At 70.0% G+C, this 25520-nt stretch overlaps 4 protein-coding genes and 1 non-coding gene across 16 annotated transcripts; 1 reads left to right on the plus strand and 4 right to left on the minus strand.

The window, feature by feature from the left end:
- Window positions 1–260: 260 nt before the first annotated feature.
- Window positions 261–342, minus strand: TRNAS-CGA. The gene has a single exon. It is a non-coding gene; the product is annotated as a tRNA-Ser (tRNA).
- Window positions 343–1491: 1149 nt separating this feature from the next.
- On the plus strand, window positions 1492–10252 carry SMARCC2 (SWI/SNF related, matrix associated, actin dependent regulator of chromatin subfamily c member 2). 10 transcript variants are annotated; one of them, XM_032713434.1, is made up of 29 exons: window positions 1494–1676; window positions 1819–1938; window positions 2875–2960; window positions 3275–3356; window positions 3434–3526; window positions 3623–3692; window positions 3798–3867; window positions 3966–4041; window positions 4127–4258; window positions 4352–4467; window positions 4573–4703; window positions 4807–4866; window positions 4943–4980; window positions 5228–5358; window positions 5445–5516; window positions 5595–5708; window positions 6238–6391; window positions 6521–6613; window positions 6841–6963; window positions 7032–7094; window positions 7170–7428; window positions 7768–7929; window positions 8002–8066; window positions 8153–8282; window positions 8362–8528; window positions 8606–8740; window positions 8828–9143; window positions 9282–9656; window positions 9833–10250. In XM_032713434.1, the coding sequence occupies exons 1-29, from the start codon at window positions 1566–1568 to the stop codon at window positions 9907–9909; spliced, it is 3621 nt and encodes a 1206-aa protein (XP_032569325.1). In that variant the 5' UTR covers window positions 1494–1565; the 3' UTR covers window positions 9910–10250. The 10 variants fall into 10 exon arrangements, with proteins under 10 accessions (XP_032569322.1, XP_032569323.1, XP_032569328.1 ...); XM_032713435.1 differs by having other exon boundaries at window positions 4573–4697; window positions 6844–6963; window positions 9833–10249; XM_032713431.1 differs by having other exon boundaries at window positions 1492–1676; window positions 7768–8066; window positions 9833–10252.
- Window positions 10119–25163, minus strand: ZC3H10 (zinc finger CCCH-type containing 10). The gene is made up of 3 exons (XM_032713459.1): window positions 25091–25163; window positions 23279–24584; window positions 10119–10129 (listed from the first exon to the last, which is right to left on the minus strand). The coding sequence occupies exon 2, from the start codon at window positions 24562–24564 to the stop codon at window positions 23377–23379; it is 1188 nt and encodes a 395-aa protein (XP_032569350.1). The 5' UTR covers window positions 24565–24584; window positions 25091–25163; the 3' UTR covers window positions 10119–10129; window positions 23279–23376.
- MYL6 (myosin light chain 6) lies at window positions 10343–13497 on the minus strand. 2 transcript variants are annotated; one of them, XM_032713467.1, is made up of 7 exons: window positions 13415–13497; window positions 13117–13144; window positions 12007–12150; window positions 11762–11935; window positions 11100–11177; window positions 10951–10989; window positions 10343–10560 (listed from the first exon to the last, which is right to left on the minus strand). In XM_032713467.1, exons 1-6 carry the CDS (start codon window positions 13415–13417, stop codon window positions 10961–10963), a joined length of 456 nt encoding a protein of 151 aa, XP_032569358.1. In that variant the 5' UTR covers window positions 13418–13497; the 3' UTR covers window positions 10343–10560; window positions 10951–10960. The 2 variants fall into 2 exon arrangements, with proteins under 2 accessions (XP_032569358.1, XP_032569356.1); XM_032713465.1 differs by lacking the exon at window positions 10951–10989.
- ESYT1 (extended synaptotagmin 1) lies at window positions 13875–22548 on the minus strand. 2 transcript variants are annotated; one of them, XM_032713454.1, is made up of 31 exons: window positions 22438–22548; window positions 21172–21213; window positions 20723–20857; window positions 20551–20624; window positions 20372–20444; window positions 20204–20293; window positions 20043–20098; window positions 19837–19960; window positions 19590–19766; window positions 19260–19342; window positions 19125–19173; window positions 18765–18854; window positions 18563–18655; window positions 18398–18469; window positions 18237–18323; window positions 17721–17870; window positions 17512–17643; window positions 16974–17150; window positions 16784–16866; window positions 16648–16696; window positions 16472–16561; window positions 16133–16228; window positions 15970–16041; window positions 15806–15892; window positions 15572–15718; window positions 15344–15504; window positions 15126–15218; window positions 14916–15047; window positions 14734–14839; window positions 14588–14637; window positions 13875–14470 (listed from the first exon to the last, which is right to left on the minus strand). In XM_032713454.1, the coding sequence occupies exons 1-31, from the start codon at window positions 22531–22533 to the stop codon at window positions 14437–14439; spliced, it is 3000 nt and encodes a 999-aa protein (XP_032569345.1). In that variant the 5' UTR covers window positions 22534–22548; the 3' UTR covers window positions 13875–14436. The 2 variants fall into 2 exon arrangements, with proteins under 2 accessions (XP_032569345.1, XP_032569346.1); XM_032713455.1 differs by lacking the exon at window positions 22438–22548 and adding an exon at window positions 21383–21438.
- Window positions 25164–25520: the final 357 nt, after the last annotated feature.

Consider the following 25520-nt stretch of genomic DNA (forward strand, 5'->3'; position numbering starts at 1 on the left):
GGATGAACCTGTCCCACCGCTCTCACCGGTAAAGGACCCGGTGCCGGGGCTGGGAGGCTCCTCCTCGCTCCCACCGTTAAAAGAGCAGGGACTGGAGGGGGCGTTCCCGTGGTTTTCGCCGTTAAAACAGCCGGTACCGGAGCTCCCGCTGCTGCCGCCGGTACGAGCAGGAACCGGCGCGTTGGGGGGAGTCCCCGCTGCCGCCGCCGGTAAAGGAGCCGGGACCGGGGAGGGCCCCGCGCTAAAAAATACAGAGCGGGCGTCACGGACAGGATTCGAACCTGTGCGGGGAAACCCCATTGGATTTCGAGTCCAACGCCTTAACCACTCGGCCACCGTGACTCTCGCGCCTCCGTGCGCCGCGCTCCGCCTAGACCGGCCCGGCCCCGCCCCGCGCGGGCCGCTCCGGGACCCACCGGCATCCACCGGGGAGCTCTGCTCCGGAACGGGGGATAGCACCGGCATCCACCGGGGAGCTCTGCTCCGGGACCCACCGGGGAGCTCTGCTCCGGAACGGGGGATAGCACCGGGATCTACCCGGGATCTCTGCTCCGGAACGGGGCATCGCACCGGGATCCACCCGGGATCTCACCGGGGCTCCCCACCCCACCTCGGGGCCACAGCCGCTCCAGCCTCCCGCACGACACACATGGAATTATAGAATGGTTCGGGTGGGAAGGGACCTTGAAGCCCGTCTCATTCCACCCCCCTGCCATGGCAGGGACACCTTCACCAGACTAGGCCGCTCCAGCCTGGATTTGGGCACTTCCAGGGACGGTGCAGCCACAGCTGCTCTATCAAACCCATCCCAGCGCCTCACCACCCTCACAGGGAAGGATTTTTTTGCCCATATCTAATCTAAACCTCCTCTCAGTTCGAACCCCTTCCCTCTTGTCCCGTCACTCCGAGCTCTCGTGAACAGCCTCGTCCCATCTCTGCCGTAAGTTCCCTTCAGGTCCTGGGAGGCCACAATGAGGTCACCCCGGAGCCTTCCCTTCTCCAGGCCGAGCAATCCCAATTCTGCGGCCTCTCCTCACGGCAGAGCCGCTCCGGCCTTCCCTCTGCTCATCTCGGTGCCTCCTCCGGGCTCGCTCAGACAGGTCCAGCACAGCCCCGGGGGCCGGTAACGGAGACCGGGGCGGCGGTACCGGAGCCGGGCCGGCAGTACCGGAGGGGGACCGGCGGGACCGGAGGGGGAGCAGCGGGACCGGAACAGGGCCAGTGGTACCGGAACAGGACCGTGGTACCGGAACAGGACCGGTGGTACCGGAACAGGACCGTGGTACCGGAGCGGGGCCGGTGGTACCGGAACAGGACCGTGGTACCGGAACAGGACCGGCGGTACCGGAACAGGGCCGCGGTACCGGAACAGGGCCGCGGTACTGGAACAGGACCGTGGTACTGGAGCAGGGCCGTGGTACCGGAACAGGACCGGCGGTACCGGAGCGGGGCCGCGGTACCGGAGCGGGGCCGGCAGGGGGAGCGGCGGCAGCGGCGGTACCGGCGCGGGGCCCGCAGGGGGAGCCCGCGGGCGGGCGGAGGCGGCGCGGCCCGGCCCGCTCAAGATGGCGGTGCGGAAGAAGGACGGCGGCCCCAACGTCAAGTACTACGAGGCCTCGGACACCGTCAGCCAGTTCGACAACGTGCGGCTCTGGCTCGGCAAGAACTACAAGAAGGTAGGTGGGCGAGGGTGCGATGGGGCAGCGCCGCCGCCCCGCGCCGGGCCCGGCCTGTCACGGCGGGGCCGCCGCCATCGCCCCCCCCACACCCACCGCCGCCCCCGGGCCCCGCGGCCGCGCTGACCCCTCGCCCCCGCAGTACATCCAGGCGGAGCCCCCCACCAACAAGTCGCTGTCGAGCCTGGTGGTGCAGCTGCTGCAGTTCCAGGAGGAGGTGTTCGGGAAGCACGTCAGTAACGCGCCCCTCACCAAGCTGCCGGTGAGAGCCGCCGACACCGGGCATGGGGGGGACGCGGGGGGGACACGGGGGGGCACCCGGGGGTCTGGGGACAAGGCCCCGAGCGGGGACGGTGCCCCAAAAGGGTGCAGGGATGGACCCCGATGGCCCTGGGACGGGGTCCTGGATATCCAGGGGAAAGCTCCAATGAAGGGGGGACAAGGACCTTGGCTCGGGACAGCCCCCAAAGATGTGGGGACAGCACCCTGATAGCCAGGCCAGCCCTCAGTACCCAGGGGACAGCATCCCAGTCCCCAGGGACAGCCCCAGCGAGCTGGGGACAAGGCCCTGATAGGCAGGGACAGAGTCCTGAGCAGGGACAGTGCCCGAAAGATGTGGGGGACAAGACCCCAAAGACCTGGGGACAGGGTCCGGGACGGAGCCCCAGTGAGCTGGGGACAAGGGCCTGAGTGGGGACAGCACCCAAAGCCCCAGTGACCCCGTTCAGCATTGCAGTGACCTGGGGACAGCACTGACCACGGACAGCAGCCCTGGGACAGTGCCCTGCTCAGGGACACGCCCCGGTGTCCTGGGGACAGTGCCTGGGGACGCTGGGGCACCGTTCTGCTGCTGGCAGCTGCCCCCAAGCAGCATCTGTGCCCCAAGGACCAGGGGACGCTGCCCCTGGGACCACAGGACAGCACCCCATGGCCCTGGGGACAGCGTCCCCGCACAGGGACAGGTCCCCAGCTGGGGACAGTGCCCCAGCCCTGCAGGGACTGCATCCCAGCCCAAGGCACTGGATGAGGGGATGGTGCCCTGACACAGGGGTGTCACCCCGATGGAATGGCACCCAGACCTGGGGATGGGGCCTCAGCGAGGGGATGGCACCCACACGTGGGGGTGTCACCCCAACAAGGGGGTGACACCCTGCCCAGCTCCCCCACCACCCCCCTAACCCACCTCCTCCCCTTGCAGATCAAATGCTTCCTGGATTTCAAGGCGGGGGGAGCCCTGTGCCACATCCTGGCAGCGGCCTATAAATTCAAGAGCGACCAAGGATGGTGAGCACCCACCTGCACCCATCGGGACGGGGGGTCTGGGGTGGCTGGGGGGGGCCGTGAGGGGGTCCCGGGGGCAAGGGTGGGGGTCTCCTCCGTGGGAAAACCCTGGGGTGGCCTTGGGCAGGGGTGCACGGGGTGGGCTGGTTGTAGGGCTCCCACCTCCAGAGCAAACACGTGCTGGGCGGTGTCCCCCCACCCCCGGACCCCTGATGGGGTTCAGGCGCGTGTCCCACCCCCACCCCCCCAAATTTTGGATGCTGACAAGGAGACCTGAGCTGTGGCTTTCATGAGAGTCGCTCTTTTCTTCCAATAAGGCGGCGTTTCGATTTCCAGAATCCCTCGCGGATGGACCGCAACGTGGAGATGTTCATGACCATCGAGAAATCCCTGGTGCAGGTAAGAGGCTCCATCCCTGACCCCCCCGGGCCCCCCTGTCCCCCTCCAACCTCACCAGTCTGCTCTCCACCCCCCAGAACAACTGCCTGGCCCGGCCCAACATCTTCCTGCACCAGGAGATTGAGCCCAAACTGCTGGGCAAGCTGAAGGACATCGTCAAGAGGCACCAGGTGGGTGGCAGCGGTGGGGTGGGGAGCACGAGGGGGGGGTTCATCCAACACCTCATCCTGGTATTTAGCCCTGGATCCAACCCCTGGCTCTCGCAGGGCACCGTGACCGAGGACAAGAGCAACGCGTCCCACATTGTCTGCCCCGTCCCCGGGAACCTGGAGGAAGGTGGGTGTGAGGGAGGGGTTGGGGGGGGTCAGAGCTGTGCCTGGGATCACGGGAGGCTCCAGGGGGGATGCAGGATCAGTGCCAGCCCCCCCGTGTCTCCCACAGAGGAGTGGGTCCGACCGGTCATGAAGCGTGACAAGCAGGTGCTGCTGCACTGGGGCTACTACCCAGACAGGTGAGAGGGCCCAGGTGGGGGGGCTGAAACTTTGGGGAACCCCCTGACCCCCCAGAATCGCTGTGGGTGCCACTCTGACCCCCATCCTTCACCTGCAGCTACGACACGTGGATCCCCGCCAGCGAGATCGAGGCGTCCGTGGAGGACGCCCCGACACCAGAGAAGCCTCGGAAGGTAACGGGGGACCCCCGGTCTGGGGGAGCAGCTGCAGCCCCCTCCCCACCCCCACGCCTGACACACCCCCACACCTGCCCAACAGGTCCACGCCAAGTGGATCCTGGACACGGACACCTTCAACGAGTGGATGAACGAGGAGGATTACGAGGTGACGGACGAGAAGAGCCCCGTCACCCGCAGGAAGAAGATCTCGGCCAAGACGCTGACGGACGAGGTCAGAGCGGGTGCAGAGCCCCCCGTAGAGGGGGTGCTGGGGGCCTTGTCCCACCCAGCTGAACCCAGTGCCATCCCCCCACGTGCCTCCCAGGTGAACAGCCCCGACTCGGACCGGCGGGACAAGAAGGGGGGTAACTACAAGAAGCGGAAGCGCTCGCCCTCCCCATCGCCCACCCCTGAGGCCAAGAAGAAGAACGCAAAGAAGGGGTGAGCTGGGGCGGTCCAGGGAGGGGGTCTGGGCCCCACAGAGGCTGTGGGAGGCTGGCCCTGGGGTGGTGGTGACTGGGCATGGGGGGGTCTCTGCCTTCCCAGACCTTCCACCCCCTACAACAAATCCAAGCGCGGGCACCGCGAGGAGGAGCAGGAGGACCTGACAAAGGACATGGACGAGCCCTCGCCCGTCCCCAACGTGGAGGAGGTCACCCTGCCCAAAACAGGTCAGGGTGAGGATCAGAAGCCCCCCCACAAGGTTCCCCCCTTGTGAGCTGGACTGGGGTGGGGTGGGGGTGTCCTGGGGGTGCTCAGTGCTGGTTCCCTCCACCGCAGTCAACACCAAGAAGGACTCGGAGTCAGCACCCGTGAAGGGGGGCACCATGACAGACCTGGGTGAGTGAGGCACCGTGGCAGAGCCCCGGGACCCCTGGCCTGGCAGTGCCCAAAACCACCCCTCTCCTCCCTTCAGATGAGCAGGAAGATGAGAGCATGGAGACAACCGGCAAGGTGAGCCCAGGGAAGGTGTTCCCAGCACGGGGAGCACCACTGCTCGATGGTGTCACCTCTTTATCCCTCTTTCCTTGCCCCTCTTCTGGGTGCAAAAAGGCCCTTTTCTGCCCATCCCCTCAGCCCTGGGGCTGCAGGCACCTTTGCCCCAGGCCATTGGCCTCATCTTGCTCTCGGTGAGGATGACAAAGGGCGCAGAAGGGGGGCCCAGGACCCCCTTGCCAATGCTGTGCTGGTCTGTGGGCAGGACGAGGAGGAGAACGGCACTGGGAGCAAGGGGGAACAGGCCAAGAACCCCGACCTGCACGAGGACAACGTGACGGAGCAGACCCACCACATCATCATCCCCAGCTACGCCGCCTGGTTCGACTACAACAGGTACAGGGCTGGCTGAGGGTGAGGACGGGGATGAGGAGGGATGAGGAGGGTGTCCAGGCCACCCACCCGAGCGTCTCCTCTTGCAGCGTCCACGCCATCGAGCGCCGCGCCCTGCCTGAGTTCTTCAACGGCAAGAATAAATCCAAGACCCCCGAAATGTGAGCCCTGACCCCCCCACGCCACCCCCTGTCGCCCCCGGGGCCGTACCCAGCGCTCACCCCCCTGCCCTCCCGCAGATACCTGGCCTACCGCAACTTCATGATCGACACGTACCGGCTGAACCCGCAGGAGTACCTCACCTCCACCGCCTGCCGCCGCAACCTGGCCGGCGACGTCTGTGCCATCATGCGGTGGGTGTGGTGCCGGGGGTGGGGGGGTGGTTTGGCACCCTCGTGCTGGCAGGAGACCAGGGCCAGTGGGGCTGGGGCTGGTGTGGCTCTGCGGTGCTGACAGGTGTGGCACCTCAGCACTGATGGGGTGTCAGTGTGGCACCTCAGCACTGATGGGGTGTCAGTGTGACACCTCAGCACTGATGGGGTGTCAGTGTGGCACCTCAGCACTGACAGGGTCAGTGTGGCACCTCAGCACTGACAGGGTCAGTGTGGCACCTCAGCACTGACCGGGTCAGTGTGGCACCTCAGCACTGACAGGAGCAGTGTGGCACCTCAGCACTGATGGGGTGTCAGTGTGGCACCCTGATGTTGGCGGAGGTCTGGTGCCACTGGGGCACCCCGGTGCTGCTGGTGGAGCGCCAGGCACTGGCAGGTTTTATGCCTTGGTGCTGACAGGGGTCTGGTGCCAGTGGGGCAGGGGTGGTCAGTGTGGCACCCCACAGACACCAGTGGGGGTCTGGCAGGGTCTGATCCCAGCTCTCCACAGGGTCCACGCCTTCCTGGAGCAGTGGGGCCTCATCAACTACCAGGTGGACGCCGAGAGCCGTCCCACCCCCATGGGCCCCCCGCCCACCTCCCACTTCCACGTGCTGGCCGACACTCCCTCGGGGCTGGTGCCGCTGCAGCCCAAGACGCCCCAGGTGGGTGCGGGGGGCGTCCGCCCCGCCCAACTGCGACCCCCCCCTGCCGCCCCCCGGTCCCCTTGGGGGCCGGGCGCGGGGTGGGGCGGGGGGTGGGGGATGCACAGCTTCGATCCGTGCCTGCCTCAGGGCCGGCAGAGCGACGGCGACGCCAAGACCGGCCGCAAGAGCAAAGAGATCGAAGAGCTCGTCAGCGAGACGGTGAAGGGGAAGCCGGAGCTGGTAGGCGGCTCCTTGGGGTCCGTGCCCCCGCCGCTGGCCGAGGAAGGCTCCTTCCCTCCTCCCCCTCGCGCCCCGCATGCCGCCCTGCCCCGGGGAGCAGGGACGCGGGGGGGACACCGTGACGAGACGGGGCACGAAGGCTTCTCTGGGATGGAGGGGCGGGGGGGACTGGTGTCCTGACGTCCTGTCCCCCCACGGCCGCGTCCCAGCGTCCCCTCTCCCCTCAGCAGCCGACCTCGGCCTCGCAGCAGATGCTGAACTTCCCGGACAAGGGCAAGGAGAAGCCGGCCGACATGCAGAACTTCGGCCTCCGCACCGACATGTACACCAAGAAGAACGTCCCCTCCAAGGTGGGCACCCCTCGGCCTGGCCCCGGCCCCCCGCCCGCCGCCCCTCACCCCTCTCTCTCCCCCTGCAGAGCAAAGCCGCTGCCAGCGCCACGCGGGAATGGACGGAGCAGGAGACGCTGCTGCTGCTGGAGGTGAGTGGGGGTCTGTGGGGAGAGGGGAGCAGGGCTGTCAGACCCTGCTGAGGCCCCCCCCGCTCCATCCCGCAGGCCCTGGAGATGTACAAGGACGACTGGAACAAGGTGTCAGAGCACGTGGGCAGCCGGACACAGGACGAGTGCATCCTGCACTTCCTGCGGCTGCCCATCGAGGATCCCTACCTGGAGGACTCGGAGGCGTCGCTGGGACCACTGGCCTACCAGCCCATCCCCTTCAGCCAGTCGGGCAACCCTGTCATGAGCACCGTCGCTTTCCTGGCCTCCGTCGTCGACCCCCGCGTCGCCTCCGCCGCCGCCAAATCGGCTCTGGGTAACACGGCTGGGGCAGGGGTCCGGCCTGGGGGCTGCAGGAGTCCTGGGGCAGAGGGGACAGGGACCACGGGGACAGGGACCACGGGGACAGGGAGGAGTCCTGTAGGAGAAAGGAATGAGTCCTAGAGGGAGCCCTGTAGGAGGATGAGTCCTATAAGGAGTGCTATAGGGCATTCTGTAAGGAGACAGGACAAGTGTTATGGGGAGAGGGATGAATTCTGTGGGGAGCCAGGATGAGCCCTGCAGAGCTGGGACAAGCCCCCCAAGGGATGCGCAGTGCTGGGGGGCTCCAAGGGGCGCTGGGGTCCTGCTGAGGCCTCACCGGCACTCCCCCCAGAGGAATTCTCCAAGATGAAGGAGGAGGTGCCCACGGCGCTGGTGGAGGCCCACGTGCGCAAGGTGGAGGAGGCGGCCAAGGTGACGGGCAAGGCCGACCCCGCGTTCGGGCTGGAGAGCAGCGGCATCGCCGGCACCACCTCGGACGAGCCGGAGCGGATCGGTGAGGGGCCGGGGGGAGGTCGGGGCTCTGGGGGGGCAGTGGCAGGGCCTGAGCCCGGGTTTGTGTCCCCAGAGGAGAGCGGGGCGGAGGAGGCGCGGGCCGACGCGCAGCCGGCCGAGGAGAAGAAGGAGGCGAAGGTAACGGGGGGCAGGGAGGGGATGGGGGTCGGGGAGGGTGGCTGGGGCAGGACTCGAGTGGGGCCGTGGGGCCGGTCCCTCCCCAGGAGCCCAGGGACGGCACCACCGAGGAGGAGGCAAAGGAGAAGCCTGGGGAAACACCCAAGAAGGAGGAAGAGAAGGGGAAGGAGGTGGAGGGCGAGAAGGAGCCCGACAAGGGTGACAGCGATGGTGCAGGTGAGTGGGGGACCTGGCGGGGCTGGGGGGACACCGAGCCCCCCACGACACTGCTGACACAGCCCCCACTGCACCACAGGAGAGCCGGAGAAGGAGAAGGAGGTGAAGGAGGGGCCAGATGAGGCACCCAAGGAGCCTCCGGAGCCCGAGGCCGAGCGCAAGGCCAAGGTGGAGCGGGACATCGGCGAGGGGAACCTCTCCACCGCCGCCGCCGCCGCGCTGGCCGCCGCTGCCGTGAAGGCCAAGGTGAGGGCTGGGGGTCTGGGCTGGGGGGCAGCACAACCCAGATGGGGGCTCTGACCCCCCCGGGTGGGCTCCCCCAGCACTTGGCGGCCGTGGAGGAGCGGAAGATCAAGTCCCTCGTGGCGCTGCTGGTGGAGACGCAGATGAAGAAGCTGGAGATCAAACTGCGGCACTTTGAGGAGCTGGAGACCATCATGGACCGGGAGCGCGAGGCCGTGAGTGCGGGGCCGTCCCTGGGAGGGTGGCGGGTGCTCATCCACTTGTCCCCCCCGTCCAGCTGACCCCGCCCTGTCCCCCCCCAGCTGGAATACCAGCGGCAGCAGCTGCTGGCGGACCGCCAGGCCTTCCACATGGAGCAGCTGAAGTACGCGGAGATGCGGGCGCGGCAGCAGCACTTCCAGCACCTGCAGCAGCAGCAGCAGCAGCAGCCGCCCCCGCTGCCCCCGGGGGCTCAGCCCCTGCCCGCCGCCGGAGCCCCCCTGGCCCCCGCCGCCCACCCGTTGGCCGCGCCGCCCACCCCGGCCATGGTGGGCCCCCCCGAGCCCGTGGGGCAGCCGCTGCCCGGGGCCCCCCCGCCGCAGCCGCCCCCGCCACCGGGAGCCCCGAACGTCCCCCACGGTGAGCAACGGGGTGGGCTCGGGTGAGGGGGGTCCCGGGTGTGGGGTCTGTCACCGATGCTCTCCCCGGGGCCGAGGGCTGGGGCCGGGAGGGGGGGTGTCTCTGTTGGGGTCTCCTCACCGCCCCTCTCGCCCACAGCCCCGGCGCCGTTCCCTGGGCAGCAGCCGCCGTCCCAGAGCCTGGCGGGGACCCTCGGTGGCAGCGGCCACCCCGCCGTGCCCGGTAATGCTCCCGCGGCCCTGCCCTTCGGATTGCCTCCATCCGCCATCCCATTGAGCATGGCTAACCCCCCCGCCGACCCCCTGGGCGCCTCCTTCCCCGCTAACCCGCCCCCCCTCCCGCTGCATGGGGCCCTGGCCAGCAGCATGCCGGGGGGCGGGGGGCTGCCCCCCAACTCCCACCCACCCGGCCTGGCCCTGCCGCACCTCGCGGGGGGCTCGGCCGCCGCGCACAGCCCCGCCATCGTGGCCGCCGTGCAGGGAAGCCTCCTTCCCAACCCCGGCCTCCTCGCAGGTGAGACATGGGGGGGAGCGCGGGGGGGACGCCGGGAGCGGGCGGATCACTCGTGGGCTCAGGGCCGGGCGGGGGCCTCAACCCTTCCCCCCGGAGCTGTGGGGCAAGAGGTGCTCGTGCACCCCCTTGCCCCCCCCAGATGTGACCCCCCCCCGTCCTTTGTGTTCTCTCTACAGACCAAGGCCCCCCCCTGCAGACGGACCCCATCGCACCCACCCCCAGCACGGCCACGCCCGTGCCCCCCACGCAGTGAGCCCCGGCCGGGGCCCAGGACGCCGCAGCCCCCCCAGACCGGCCCCTCCCGCCCCTGCAAGGCACCCCAAAGGACCCCCTGCCCACCTCGACCGACCTCCCTCCCCCCCAGCTTTGGTATTTTTTTATGATTGTCCCAGATTTTATTTAAGTGTTGGTCTCCTGGGGGGGACTGGGACGCTGCTCCCCCCCGGCTATTTATGAGACAGCTCCGATCCCACCTGGCACATGGGCATTTCCCCCCTCCCAAAACCAACCCCAACACCCACCCAGCTCCTTCTCCTCCTCCCCTTTTTGTTTTTGTTTTTTGTTTTTTTCTTTTCTTTTTTTAAAAAACCAATAAAAATAAAATTCCGAGTCCCTGGGGCGGGAAGAAACAGCCTCGTGGTGCTGGGTCTGTCTGGGGAGGGGGGACACACGAGGAGGGGAGGGGGTCACATTCAACGTTCTGAGACTTTATTTGATGCTGTGGAGCAATAATTTAGCCGATGGGGCCGAGGGAGGGCTGGGGGCGTCAGGGGAGGGGGTGGGACAGTGGGGATGTGGTGGCGGTGGCAGGAAAATGAGGAAAAAGGCACAAAACTGAGTGGGGGGGAGGGGACATGGGAGGGTAGGGGGAGTCTTCAGCCACTCAGCACCATCCGGACCAGCTCTGTGGAGAGAAGAGAGAAGGGTGAGGAGGAGTCTGGCAGCCCCCCTGTCCCTAATCCCGGAGAGAGGCAGGAAAACCAAAGTCAAACGGCTGAAGAGCGCAGGGAGAACCCGGCGTCGCCACGGGGGGAATTGGGGAGGGGGGGGCTCCTGCAGCCCCCCCAGAGCAGCACCCACGTCCCGGCCCCGCGCGCAGGGGGGGCTCCATGCAGAAGGACATGCGGGGGGGCAGCAGAGTGGGGGCTGCACCAGGGGCGAGAGCGCAAACCAGGCGGCCTTTTTTTTTTCTTTTTTTTTAATAAAAAAAAAAAAGACACCAGGGCAGGGAAAAAAAAGGAAGGAAAAAAAAAAACTAGAAGTAACTGAGGGAAGGGGCGGGGGGAGGCGTTACCCCTGCGGCGTCACCCTGACAAGATGTGTCTCACAAACGCTGGGAGGAAGGAAGGAGACATGATGGTCAGGGAGGGAGTGTGGTCACGGACGAACCCCCCCCGGGACCCCCAGCACCCCTGGGACCCCCCTCCCACCCCCAGCCCTCACCTTCGTAGTTGATGCAGCCGTTGCTGTCCTCGTGCCCGGCCACGAGCTGCTCCACCTCCTCCTCTGTCATCTTCTCACCTGAGAGACGATCGTGTCACCCTGGGGTGGGGGGACACACTGGGGGTCCCCAGGCCTTGCAGGGGGTCCCGGGGGCTGGCTGGGGGCTTGTGATGGTCCCAGGGCTGGTGGGAGCTGATGGGATCCCTGCAGCTGGCTGGGCTTTGGGGGTCCTCAGGGATGGTTGAGGGGTCCCTGAGGGGGTCCCCTGCATTAGTGCCACCAGGACCCCCATGTCAGCACCTCCAGGAGCTCCAAGGCACCAGGATCCCCACGTCAACACCTTCAGGACCCTCGGGGCACTGAGACCCCCGTGTCAGCACCACTGGGACCCCCAGGGCAAAACGACTCCTGAATTCTCACCTCCAGGATGCCCAGTGCACCAGGACCCCCCTGTCAGCTGCACCGAGACCACCCAGAGCACCAGGGCCCCCCTGCCAGCCCTCCCATCCCACTGGATCCCTGGAACCCAACACCTCGGGGACCCCACTCTCAGACCCCCCCCAGACCTCCCTCTCTGGCCCAGGTTGGGTTTCGTTTCCCAGTGAGATCTGGTTTCCCTGTGGACATCAGGGTTTGGGGGCCCGGGGGGGGCCGAGGCTCACCCAGGGTGACGAGGACGTGGCGGATCTCGGCGCCCATGACGGTGCCGTTGCCCTCCTTGTCGAAGACCCTCAGCCCCTCCACGTAGTCCTCGAAGCACCCCTGGTCCTTGTTCTTGGCGATCGTTTGCATCATGGGCAGGAACTGCTCGAAGTTCAGCGTCTTCACGTTCATCTCTGTGGGACAGGGGCACATGTAGGAGGGCTGGGGGGCCCTGGGGGAGGGAATAGGGGGATCCCCCACTCACCATCACTCTTGGGGTTGCCCAGCACCTTCATGACCTCGGCGTTGGTGGGGTTCTGGCCCAGCGCCCGCATCACGTCCCCGCACTGGCTGTACAGGATCTTCCCATCGCCCGTGCGGTCGAAGAGCTGGAACGCCTCCTTGAACTCTGCCGGGACCCCCGTGTCAGCGGTGCCAGGACCCCCGGGGCACCGGGACGCCCAACACGCCAGGACCCCCGGTGTCAGCGCTGCCAGGACTCCCACATAAGCACTGCTGGGATCTCCAACACACTGGGCACCCCCCCATGTCAGCACCACCAGGACCCCCAGGGCACAGGGATCCCTGACTTAGCGCCTCCAGAATCTCTGCATCAGCACCACTGGAACCCCTGCGACAAAATGACCCCGACTCTGCACCTTCAGGACCCCCAATGCACCAGGATGCCCCCATGTCAGGGCCTTCAGGACCACCAGCAGCGGGACCCCCGTGCCAGTGCCCCCGGGACCCTCAACACACTGCCGTCCCTCCCAACCCGCTACATCCCTGGAACTCGACACCTCCGGGACCCCACAGTCGCTTCCCCGGGACCCCGCACCTCGGGGACCCCACTCCCAGCCCCCCCCCTCCGGCTCCGGGTCGGGTTTCGTTCCCCGGTTGGATCCCGTTTCCCGGTTGGATCCGGTTTCCCGGTGGAACCCGACGCCGGCCGGGATGCAGGTCGGGCCGTCGCCCTCCGGGATGCTGCCCGGGCCGAGCGGGAGCCCCCGCGGATCCCGGAGAACCGGGAACGCTCAGGAATCCGCGGCCCCGCCCCGCAGGAATGCGCGGCCGAGGCGCGCTGTGCCCATATAAGGGCAAATTGAGCAGGAGGGGCCCGGACACCCTCCGGTGCCGGTGCCGGTGCCGCAGCCCCCGCCCCGGATCTCCCCGGTCCCGGATCCCCCCGTTCCCCAGGAACGAGCGGCCCCGCCCGGGACAGACTTTGCCCGGGAAAAGGCTCCGCCCGTGGCCGCGCAGGAAGCGCTGGGGGCGGTGGGGCCGGTCCGGGGGGGTCCGTTCCTGGTACCCCGAGCTGGGGCGGGTCCAGCCCCGCTCCCGGTGCCGCTCCCGGTGCCCGGTGCCGGTCACTCACCCGCGGTTTGCTCCTCCGAGAAGTCGCACTGCGGGGGAGAGTGCGGCGGTCAGCGGGCACCGGCATCCCCCGGGGGGGATGGAGCGACCGCCCGGTGCCCGCCGAGCCCGCCCGGTGCCCCCCGCGCCCCCGCCGCATCCCCCGGTGCGACCCCCGGTGCGACCCCCCTCCAACCCCGCCCCGCCCGAGCATCCCCCTCCGCCCCCGCATCCCCCGCCGCCCCCGCATCCCCCGCCGCTCCCGGTGCCGCTCCCGGTGCCGCTCCCGGTGCGCTCCCGGTGCCGCTCCCGGTGCCCACCATGGCGCCGGCCGCTCCCGTTCTCTCCTGCGTTTCTCGGGCGTCACCGCGCGCGGCGTCACCGCCGGTAATGAGGGCGGGGATTATTCATGAGGGAGGGTGGGGAAACGGGGAGACCACGCCCCTCCTCCTCCTCCCCGGGGGGGAAATGTTTTGGCTATAGATGGGCACGGAGCGAACACCCTCCCCACCCCACGGGGGGCACCTCCCCCGAGGGGACACCCCATCCCACGGGGGACACCCCATCCCACGGGGGACACCCTGCCCCCCACGGGGACATCCCACGGGGGACCCCCCAGGGGACACGAACCCCCCTCACGGGCCCCCCAGTGAGGGCATCCCAAGGGGGCACCCCACGGCCACGGCCCACGGAGGGTACCCGGGACTGGACCCCACGGGGGACCCCTGTGGGACACCACCAACCCCCGGGACCCCCCTTAGGAACACGCGAAGCCGCCGCTGTGTCCTCCCTCCTTTATTAGCGCGGGGGGGGACGGGGACGCAGCCCTGGGAAGGCAGCGAGGGGTGGCACGGCGGTGGCAGCGCGGTGACATCCCGGTGGCACGGCGGTGGCGTCCCGATGGCGGCCCGGAGGTGGCATCCCGGTGACACCCCGGCGGTGGCATCGCGGGGGGTCCGGGCGGTGACATCCCGGGGACATCCCGGTAACATCCCGGGGGGATCCGGGCGGTGACATCCCAGGGACATCCCGGCGGTGACATCCCGGGGGGGTCCGGGTGGTGCCATCCCGGTGACAGCCCGGCGGTGGCAGCAGCGGCTCTAAGGAGAGTCCCCTCGGGGGGGACCCGGGGGACACAACCCCAGCCGGGCCCCCCCAAACGCCGGGGGGCCCTCGGGGGGGGGCAAAGGCACGAGGTTCGTAACAGTCGGGGGGGGCGCGGGGGGGGCCCGGCCCGGCCCGTCTTTGGTCGGTGGCGAGGCGGGGGCTCGGCGGGGGCGGGGGGCGGCGGCAGCCGGAGGGTCCCTCCCCACGGGGGGTGGTTGGGGTCGGGGGTCCCTCTCTAGGGGCCGCTCCGCTCATCCTGCAGCTCGTACCTGTGCGGGGGGAGAGGTGAGGGGGCGGCACAGAGACACAGGGACACAGTCCTCCCCACCCCAGAGACCCCCCCGAGCCCTCCCCCCGTTCTGGCACAGCCCCTCAGCCCCACTCACCAGTGGGATCCCCCCTCGGACAGGTCCACCTGCGCCAGGTTCAGATGGAGCTGGGGGAGAGCAAAGGCTCAGGGGGCTCCCTGGGCCCTGGACCCCCCCAGACCCACCTCAAATCCCCCCCTGGATCCCCCCGGACCCCCCCCTACCTTCCCCAGCGCCTCCTTCTCCCGTGTCATGAAGGACAGGGTGGATTTGACATGAGCTTCCAGCCTCCGCCGTGACACTTCCTCCAGGGACAGGTCCCACTCGAACCTGGGGACACTGGGCTGTACTGGGCTGTACTGGGCCATACTGGGCAGCTCAGGGCCCCCTCCAACCCCCCCTTTACCTCTCGTTGAAGTCGGGGTTCAGGGTCCTCCTCTGCACGCTGGTTTTCCTCTTGGTGCCGCGGCTGCGGTCGGGGAGCAGCACCAGGGACACGTAGGGGTCCGGCAGCTCCTTCGCCGCCGCCCGCAGCTCCCTGGGGGGGGGTGTCAGGGCTCAGAGGGGGGTCCCAGCCCGGGGGTCCCAGCCCCGAGCCCTCCCTCCCCAGCCTCACCTGCAGGCGTGGACGATGGCCACCAGCTTCCTCTCGTCCCGGTGGTACCAGAGCGTGAGCTGGACCCGGGGACCCTCCGCCGGCTCAGGGGGGCTGCGGGGGCGGAGGGTCAGCACCCCCAAAGACCCCCCTCACGGGGGGGCCTCATGGACCCCCCTCCCTGGAATGTGGGGCTGGGGGCTGAATGCTCAGGGGGGTCTCAAGCCCCCCATTCCCACCTCTCCTTGGGGGGCAGGCGCTGGCGCAGCCCCCCCGTCCCACACTCCTCCTCCTCCTCCTCCTCCTCCTCCTCCCTGTGCTCCTCTGGGGGCTGGGGGTCCGTGTCCCCCCCCTCCAGGGACCCCCCGGCCGCCGCCTCCACCTGCTGCGACACCAGGACCTGGGGGGCGAGAGAGGTGGTCAGGGGGGGTCTCACCTCACCCCCCCCCACCCGGGACCCCACTCACCCCCAGCTGTGCCCGCAGCAGGATCTGGGTGCCGGGGCCCCCCCCGGCCAGCGGGAACCATCCGTCCAGAGCCAGCCCCTCCGAGGCCAGGAGCTGGGGCAGGGGCAGGCTGAGGGTGCCCAGGGGCTGCCCCCCCTCCTCCTTCACCTGCGGGCACAGGTAGCTCAGGACCCCCCCCGTGGGACCCCCAGGGGGCTGCAGGGATGGGACCCCCACCCCGGGGGGGGCAGAGACCTGCAGCTGCAGCGACTCCTCGTGCGGCCGCTTGATGAGGAAGGAGAAGCCTTCGTCCCACGTGGGCTCTGTGGACGGGGCACAGGTCTGGGGGGGACGAGAAGGGGTGAGAGACCCCCCGACCCCCCCCAAAAACACCCCCAGACCCCCCCACTGCATCATACCTTGGTCTTGAAGGAGACGTTGCCCACGGCCAGGCTGGCGAAGGCAGAGGGGGCTTTGGAGCCCTTCCGGAGCTGGGGGGGGGCAGGATGGAGGTGATGGGGGCACTGTGGACATTTGGGGGCATCCTGGGGGCCCAGGCCGAGGGGGGGGGCACCCACTCACCGGCAGGTCAGCGGCTCGGTCCACGAAGACAGAGAGGAGAGCGGCTGAGAGCTCCTCGCCCCGGGCGGGCTGCAGGAGGCTGTTGGTGTGCAGGACCTGGGGGGCACAGGGGGGGTGGGCTGGGGGTCCCACCGTGGCGTGGGGACCCCCAGGAGATCGGGAATGGGGATGGATGGGGAGGAGGATGGGGATGGGGGAGCAGAGGGGGGGATGTCAGTGGGGACAGGGACACACGGGGTTGGGGATCGGGGTCCATGGGGACAAAGGTTGGGGTCCGTGGGGACAGAGGTTGGGGTCCACGGTGCCCCCCACCCCCTCAGGAGCTGGGGGAGCCGTTACCTGCTCCAGGAGGGTGGTGCTGGGCCGAGGGTCCAGGTTCTCCAGCTTCACGTGCAGCCGCCCCGACTTCACCTCCTCCAGGGGCAGCCACTGGTGGGACAGGGAGAGCCCCCCTCAGTGAACCCCCTTTGGTGACCCCCCCAACCCCAGCACAGCCCCCCAGGCCCCTCTCCCACCTCATCCACGATGCGGCTGCTCAGGACCCGCCTCAGTGGCACTTTACACCTGGGTGGGGGACACACAGTGAGGTTTTGGGGGTCCCCCACAGCCCCCTGACCCCCCCAAGCACCCCCCACACCCCCCCGCACCCACCGGCCCAGGAAATCATCCTTGTCCACGTCCTTGTCAAAGAGGTCGAACTCCACGTCCTGCCCTGGGATGTTGTCCACGATCACCTGGGCAGGGACAGGGGTCACCTGGGTCCCGCCCTGAGCCCCCCGGGCCTCAGTTTCCCCCCCAGGACCCTCCCCTGCCCACGGGGGTGACGATGGGAACCCGGTACCTCATAGACCTCGTTCCAGCGGGGGTTCAGGTCCTCCTTGATCACTCGGCTCCGGAAGACCCTCCCGGCCACCCGGACCTTGGCGTAGGGGTCGGAGCGGCCCCGGACCACCCCCTTGAAGAAGTTGTCTTTGGCGATGAGGTTCTCGGCTTCCAGGAGGTGGATCCGCAGCACGTGCTGGACACGGGACCACCGGCCACTGGCAGGGGCTGCCAGCACCTCTGGCCCCCCGGACCCCCCAGTCCCAACCCTGCTTCCCGCCCAGGACCCCTCCACGCTGCCCCCCAGGACCCCTCAACCCACCTCCCAGGACCACCCCTGGGCCCTGAGCCACATCCTGCCCCCCAGGACCCCCATCCTTCCCCCAGCACCCCCATCCTGCCCCCCAGGACCCCCATCCTGCCCCCCAGGACCCCCATCCTTCCCCCAGCACCCCCATCCTGCTCCCAGCACCCCCCAGCCCCTGTTGTCCATCCTGCCCCCCCCGTCCCCTCCCGCCTCCCTGGTGAATCCCCCAGACCCCCCCTCCCCTCCCCACCTCGGTGCCAAACCGGGGGTCCGGGCTGGCCTGGCTGGGCCGGGGGGGGCTCTCGGTGCTGACCGGGGGCTGCGGCTGCCCCGGGGGGGCAGGGGGGGACACTCCGCTCTCGGGGGCGTCGAGGAAAAGCACCTGCGGGTCTGGGGGTCAGCGGGGGGGTGGGGGGCAGGGGCAGGGCCCCTCCCTTGGCCCCCCCGGACCCCCCTCACCCGCAGGACCAGCTTCATGAACAGGCGGCTCCCGGGCCCCGAGCGCTGGAGTGGGAACGGCTCGTCCAGAGTGAGCTCCGGAGCCTGGAGCAGGCGGGACAGGGGCACGGACAGGGACCCCAGCGGGGTCTGCCGGGAGTCGTCCTTCACCTGCAGGCACAGGGGGGTCACTGGGGGGCGCAGGGAACGGGGGGAAAGGGGAGGAAGTGGGAGGGAAGAGGTGGGGGGAAAGGGGGAGAAAAAAGGAGTGGGAAAGGGGGGAAGGAAAGGGGGAAAAGAGGAGAGAAGGAGGGGGAAAAGGTGGGGGAAATAGGAGGTGGAAAGGGGGGAAAAGGGAGGAAAAGAGGGGAAGTGGAGATGGAGGATTTGGGGAAGAAAAAGGAACAGGGACTTGGGAGGATATGAGGGGACAAGAGGCTGGAGAACTGGGGAGCTCTCAGGGGATGTGGGGGGATGCAGGGCCAGGGGGATCTCAGGGGATGGGGGGGACACGGGGCTTGGGTTTGGGGGTCTCACCTGGATATCCACGTCCTGGTTCCTGGGGTCGTGCAGGAAGAAGCGGAAAGCGTCTTCCCAGACGGGGGCTGAGGTGTTACAGACCACCTGGGGGGCACAGGTCAGATCCCACCGCCCCCCAAACCCCTCCAGCCCCCCCGGGGGTGGGACCCCCCTCCCACCTTGCTCTCCCGTGTGACGTCCTGCACCGAGATCTGCACCACGGGGTTGGGCTCCTTCCCGGGCTTCTTCATCTGTGCACAAACAGGGGATTGGGGGGGCCCCACACCTCTGACCCCCCCAGGACAGGGGTCTGGCAGCCCCGGCCCCCCCAGACCCCCACTCACAGGCAGCTCCTCGGCCCGGTCCAGGTACACGACCAGGATGGCGGCGGACGGGGGGTCGGGTTTGGCCACGATCGTCCTGTTCCTCTCCAGAACCTGGGGGGATGTGCCAAGGCAGGGGTCAGGGGGGACAGGATCACCCCATTTCCTCTCCCCCAGGACAGCTGAGCCCCAGCAAACTCATCCATGGGCTGAGCCCCCTCACCTGGTCCAGCTGGGAGGCGTCGGACAGGAGGGAGAGCCACTCCAGGCGCAGGCGGAGCCGGCCCTGACCCCCCTCCTGCAGAGGGAACCACTGTGGGGAGGGGGGGTCAGCACGGCCCAACAGCACCCCCTGCCCCCCAACACCCCCCTCCTCCATCACCCCCCACCCAATACCCCCCTCCTCCATCACCCCCCCCCCCAGCACCCACCTCCTCCTGCCCAGGCCCCCATCCCACATCGCTCCTTTCCAGCTCCTCTCCATCTCCCGAGTCCCACCCTGACCCCCCAGGACCCCTCCCCTCCAGACCCTCACCCTCATCCTGCCGTCCAGGACCCCCCATTCTGACCCCCCAGTACCCACCTCCTCCATCACCCGGGCTCTCAGCACCTCCCCGAGATCCAGTTTCATCCTGGGGGGCAGGAGACCCCGTGAGCTGGGGGGGTTTGGGGGCAGTAGCCCCCCCCATCACCAGGCTGGGGGTCCAGCCCCCCCCACCTGCCCAGGAGATCGTCCTGGTCGGGGTCCTTGTCGAACAGCTCCACCTCCACCTCCTGCCCCGGCACCTCGTGCACGATGAACTGGGGGACAGGGTCAGCTGGGGGGGACACACGGCGGTCCCCCCCCCCGCAGGGCCAGGCTGGGGACATCCCGGGGGTTCTCCTGCCCAGCCCAGTGGGATTGGGGTGTTCCCGTCCCCACAGCCCAGCCGGGGATGCTGAGAGGGGTCCCTGTGCCCCCCACAACCAGGTCAGGGGGGACACGGGGGTCTCTGCGGCCCAGCTGCTCCGGGGGGGGCATGAGGAAGGTCCCCCAGGGGGGTCTCACCTCGTAGACCTCGTCCCAGGTGGGGTTGAGGTTGTCGTCGATGACGCGGCTGGTGAAGACCTGGGTGCCCACGCGCAGGACGGCGTAGGGGTCCGACTTGCCCTCCACCAGCCCCCCCATGAACCGGTCCTTGCAGCGCAGGTCCCGCGCGCCCTGGAGGTGCACCCGCACCACCCCCTGCACGGGGGGGTCAGCCGGGGGGGGCAGGACCCCCGAGTGACCCCCCGACCCCCTGGGTAGCCCTTACCCGGGGCAGGGGGCAGCGGAGCTGGGCGGCCTCGTGCAGGTCGGGCACCAGCGGCACCAGGAGGCGGTTGGGCAGCACCAGGTAGGAGGAGATGGTGTCCATGATCATCGTGTCCGACATGGAGCTGGAGGGGGCACGGTCACGGGGGGGCCGTGGGGGTTGGGCCCGGGGGGCCGGGAAGCCCCCGCGGCGGGGCTGGGGCTCACCTGAGCCCTGGGATGTCCAGCAGGTTGGTCATCCCTGTCCAGTTGATGTCCAAGGTCTGGGGGGGGTTGGGGTCAGGTGAGGGGTCTGTGGACCCCGCCCTGTCCTGCAGGGAGGGGTTTTGGGGCTGCCAGTCCTTTGGGGGGGACACGGCCACACTCACCGGGCGCCGGATGAAGAACATGGTGAGGGCCCCCACGATGGGCACGTCCCCCAGGAGGGGCTCCAGGATGATCCGCAGCATCCCGTGGAGCTGGGGGGGGGCAGCGCTGAGAGGTGACACCCCCAGGGCCGTGACCCCCTCCCGCCAGCCCCCCAGGGCCCCCCTCACCTGCATCCCCTTCACCCCTGCCTTGCAGAAGAACTTCTTCACCTCCACATCGATCTGGACGTCACCCACATAACTGCAGGGACAGGACATGGGGGGCCTCACCACGACACCCCCCGGCCCCCCCAGCAAGGGGGCTGAGACCTGGTGCTTTCACCACACAGGTGGCTCCGACCACTCACCTGATGTTGAGGTCCAGCAGGATCTGCTTCTTGTGGGTGCCGGGGTGAGCCCGGACCCCCAGGACCCGGAGGGGCTGGGAGGGGCAGAGGTGAGCGGGAGAGCCTGGGGGAACCCGGGGGAGCACCCCAACCCCAACCCCAACCCCAACCCCAACCCCAACCCCAAACCTACCTTCTCACCCATGTCCACCTTGGTGAAGGTGAAGGTCTGCAGGTGGGTGTTGGAGGCACGGATGGAGGGGGCCACGTTCTCCACCAGCAGTTTCTCCATGTACTGCCCAAAAAAGGGCCAGGCCTGGGCCAGGACCTGCCAGAGCCAGAGGGACGGACACGGGATGGAGGGACGGACACCGGGAATGGGGGGATGGACACCGGGAATGGGGGGACAGAGGCAGAGACGGGCAGAAGGGTGCAGGGATGGAGGGATGGATGGAGGAAGGAGGGAGGGATGCAGGAGGGAGGGAAGGATTAAGGGAAGGATTAAGGGAAGGAGGAAGGAGGGAGGGATAGAGGGATGCAGGCAGGGATGCAGGAGCGGGGATTAGAGGGATGCCGGGAGGGATGCAGGAGGGCTGTACAGACGGCAGGGTGCGGGGCCGGACGGACAGACGGACGCCTCACCTTGTTCAGCCATTCCGCCCGCTCCACATCCGGGAAGCTGACCTGAGGACACAGGCAGGGGGGGCCGTGAGCCCGGGGGGGCCGTGAGCCCGGGGGGGCCGTGAGCCCGGGGGGCCAGGGAGGGCACGGCCCCTCCCAGCCCCGTGCCTCGGTTTCCCCGACCTGCCGGAGGGACCCCGCCCAGCCCCGTCACCCCCCAGCTCGGCCCAACCTCTGCCCGTTCCGGGGGGTCACGAAAGGATGGGGGGGTCTCGGTGGAAGGGGGTCTCGAGAAAAGGGGTCCCCCACCCCTCCGGCACCGCGGGGAGGGTTCTGCGCCCCCCCCCTCCACCCGCCCCATGCTCGGCCGGGCAGGAAACGGCCCCCCCGGGCCCGGTGAGTCACGGCCCGACCGCGGCGATGCCGGAAGGCCCCGGGCGGTACCGGGGGGGGGTTCACCCCGCGGCGGGAATGGAGCGAGGGGACCCCGAGCGGGGGCAGCGGGGGGTGGTCACGGGGCTCTCAGTGGGGCGGGCGGGGACCGGCCCCGGGGGTCCCGCACTCCCGTCAGCTCCAAGCGGGGCTCCGTGCGGCCGCCGGGGGTCCCGCCAGAGCGGGGGCTGCAGCGGGTGCCCGGGATGAGCTGCCTTGGGCGGGGGTCCCGCCCGGCGCGGAGCCCAGGGGGGGTCCCGGCAGCGGGGCCCGGGGGGGGATGAGGTGTTCGGCCCTGGGGGTCCCGCCGGGGGAAGCCCAAGCTGGGGAAGCTGCGCAGCAGAAGGCGGGACCGGGCAGCGGGGCCCGGGGGGATGCGGGCCCGGGGGGATGCGGTGCCCAGCCCCGGTTCCCGCCCGGGGGGGACTTCGAGCGGGACTCGATGTGGTGGGGCCGCAGTTGGACGGACGGGGGTCCCCCCGGGGGTCCCGCCCGGCGGGGAACTCAAGTGGGGTCCGCAGCGCAGCAGAGGGGGGAGTGTCCGCGGCAGTGCGACCCGGGGAGATGCGGGAGGATGATGAGGGGCGATCCGGGGCTTGGCGGGGAACCCCGGGGGTCGCAAGCGGGGTCTGCAGCATGACACAGGTGGGGAACTCGCCAGCGGGGCCAGGGGAGGACGCGGTGCCCGGTCCGGGGGTCCCGCCGGGGGGATGCGGTTCCCGGCCCCGGGGCAGGACGCGGTGCGGGGTCCGGGGGTCGCACCCGGCCGTGCAGAGGGGGGTTTTACCCCGAGCCCTTCCCGCCGCCGCCTCCGCGGGCGGTAACGGCGCGGCGGGGCCCCGAGCACCCGCTTACCCAGGCCGGCAGCTCCCCGCGGGCCGCGCCCAGCCCGGCGGCGGCGGCGCGCACCGCTGCCTCCTCGTCGCGCTGCAGGCGCTCGGCCGCGCGCATCCCGCGCTCCCGGGCGCGCCGCCGCCGCCGCCAGCCCGCGTAGAGCGCGAGCGCGAGCACGAGCGCGCCCGCGCCCAGCCCCAGCAGCCCCGCGGCGTAGGCGGGCAGCGCCCACAGCAGCCGCCGGCCCAGCGCGCCCAGCGCCGCCAGCCCCGCGCCGCCGCCGCTCCCGCTCCGCCGCTCCATCCCCGCTCCGCTCCCGGCCCCTGTCCCGCTCTGCCCCCGGGAGCGCCGGGACACGCCCACGGCACGCGCGCCTCGCCCATTGGCTGACCCGGGACAGGACCCGGCCACGCCCCTCGTCCCCCCGCACCGTCCATTGGCCGCCCGCCAACCCCCAGCACCGCCCACTCCGCAGTGGGCGTGACCTCGGGGAGTCACGTGTGACCCCCGCCACGCCCGTATTTATTGGCGGGCGTGGTTCAGGCGAGGGGCGTGGCCGAGGTCACGTGTCCGCGGCTCCCCCGTACTGAGGGTCCCCCGGCCCTTCCCGGGGGTACCAAACACCCCCCTTCCCCCGGGACAGCGACCGGGACCGTGCGGTTTGGGGTTTTTTTAATAGCTGAAAATGTTACAGGGCCAGCGCAGCCCCGGTGCCGCCCCTGCCGTGGGACTCAGTCCTGGCACCGGGCGAGGGGGCCGTGTCCATTCCCGAGGCTCCAGGGGGGAGCAGCCACAACCCCCCCGGGCCCCCAAGGAGCTTTCCCCGCATGACGGGTGCCAGACCAAGGTGGGGGTCCCGCACCCACACCCCCGTGGGAGCCACCAGCGTCCACAGGCTGCGCGGGGTCCGTGTGTCCGTCCTCCCGCTGCCCCCCGGGCTCAGTTCCACGGGGCGGGGGGTCAGTGGGGCATGGCCGTTATCCTCATGCTCTGCGAGGCGATGGGGTAGGTCACCATGGGGGTGGTGGCGTGGCTCATGGTGATGCCCCCGAGGGGCTGCGCCATGGACACGGCCACGGGCGCCACCGACACGGCCACGGGCGCCATGGACACGGGGGGGGCCATGCCCTGGGCGATGGTCTGCGCCAGGGCCGCCGACAGCGGCGCGATCTCGGGGTTCATGGGGGGCGCGGCGTTGGCGGGGGGGGCGGCCTGGGCGCCGGCGGGGGCCACCAAATCCTGCTGGGTGACGGGCCGGGGCTGCAGGGCCTGGCTGCTGAGCGTGGTGTGCGTCTGCGCGATGCTGTGGTTATAGTTGGTGACGGTGCCCACGGTGGGCGCCAGAGTCTGCTCGGTGGCCGTGGCCGTGGAGCTCAGCGTCATCACCTTGGCCTGGTTGCGGAACTGCGCGTTCTGCTCCAGCAGCACCTCGTTGGTGGCCAGCAGGTTGTTCACCTGCTTCTTGAGGTCCTCCACGCGCTTGCGCAGCAGGACGTTCTCCTCCTCCAGCAGCCGGTACTCCACGGCCCGGGGGCTGCCGAAGCTGTACTCGTAGGTCTCGTACAGCCCCTCCACCCGCCGCCGCTTCAGCACCGGCTCGTGCTCGTCGTAGCGGTCGGGGTCGTAGAGGAGCCCGTCGAAGGGCTCGAAGCGGCGCCCGGCGGGGCCCAGCCCCTGCTCCCGCCCCCGCGCCTCGTACTCGTAGTCCCGCTGCAGGTGCTGGAACTTGCACTTGGCCCCGCGCTGGCAGTCGCCCTTCAGGAAGTCCCTGCAGATGGGCACCTCCTCCTTGCTGTTGGGCAGGTCGGCGGGCGACAGCCCCAACCCCGCCGCCACCTTCTGGCGCAGGCGCGGGGGCAGCTCCCCCGTCTTCTTGTAGCAGTCCTCGTCCTCCTTGGTGCCGTGGATGAAGCGGCAGTTGAGGCGCACGCACTCCTTGTTCTGGAAGTCGTGGCAGAAGATGAACTCGTTCTTCCTCACGCCCAGGTTGGTGACCTCGCTGATGTCGGGGTGGCGGAAGCGGCAGCGCTTCCCGCGCTTGCAGACGTTCCGCAGGAAGTCCCGGCAGATGTCGTCGGCGTTGGCACCCACCTCGTCCCCGCCGCCGCCGCCGCCGCTCCCGTTGGTGTAGCCGTCCCGGTCCGGCATCTTCGGGGCAGCTCCGGGTGCTGCGGGGGAGGGACGGGGTGAGGGAGGCACCGGGAGGGAGCCGCGGGAGCCGGCGGAGGAGAACACCCGCCCCGGGGCACCGGCAACAGAGAGAGAGAGGGACGGGGCGAGGGAGGCACCGGGAGCGGCTCCGGGACCGGGGAGAATCACCCGCCCCAGGGCACTGGCGCCGCCGTGGAGACGGCGCAGAGGCAGCAGGGCCCGGGAGCTCCCCCACAGCCGCCGGTGCCCCCCGGGATGTCCCGGGTGTCCCCACAGCCCTTGCCCGCTCCCAGCGCCACCGTCGTCCCGGAGGGAACCCCGGGCCGCCCCTCACTGCCGCTCCCCGCGGCTGCCGGTGCCGCCGGCGCCCCCCGAGTGCCGCCAAGCCCCGGTGTGCGGGGCCCCCGTCCGTGACAGCCCCGCGGGGCACTCCGGGAGGGCCTCGCACGGACACCCGCGCGGCCCGGCGGGGGCGGAGGGACCGGTCCGGCGGAGCGCGCCCTCCCCCCGGGCCCGCACTCACCGCTCGCGGCCTCTCCGCGGTGCCTCCGGCGCCAGGAACGCGCGGCCGGTGCCGGCGGCGGGCGGGACCCGCTGGGCGCCGCTTCCGGGGCGGCCCGGAAGGACCCGCGCGGCGGCGCGCCGGAACTACGTCACCGTGACGTCACTCGCGACAGCCGCCGCCGCGCGGGGAGACCCCGGCTTCACCTCCCCGTCCTGCCACACCTCCCCATTCCCGGTGTCATCTGGCCCCGTCACACCCCCCTGAATCCCAGCCCCGGTGTCACCTCCCGGTCCTGTCACACCATCCCAAACTCCGGTCCCGATGTCACCTCCCGGCCCCGGTGCCACATCCAGGTCCCGGTGTCACCTGCCCTGCTCCGGCCGCCCCCGGTCCCAGCTCACGGCACCGCCTGCCAGTCCCGTTACCGGAGGATTCCCCCGTTCCCGGA

The sequence above is a fragment of the Chiroxiphia lanceolata genome, chromosome 30 (assembly GCF_009829145.1).
Source record: "Chiroxiphia lanceolata isolate bChiLan1 chromosome 30, bChiLan1.pri, whole genome shotgun sequence".
NCBI classification, from domain to species: domain Eukaryota; kingdom Metazoa; phylum Chordata; class Aves; order Passeriformes; family Pipridae; genus Chiroxiphia; species Chiroxiphia lanceolata.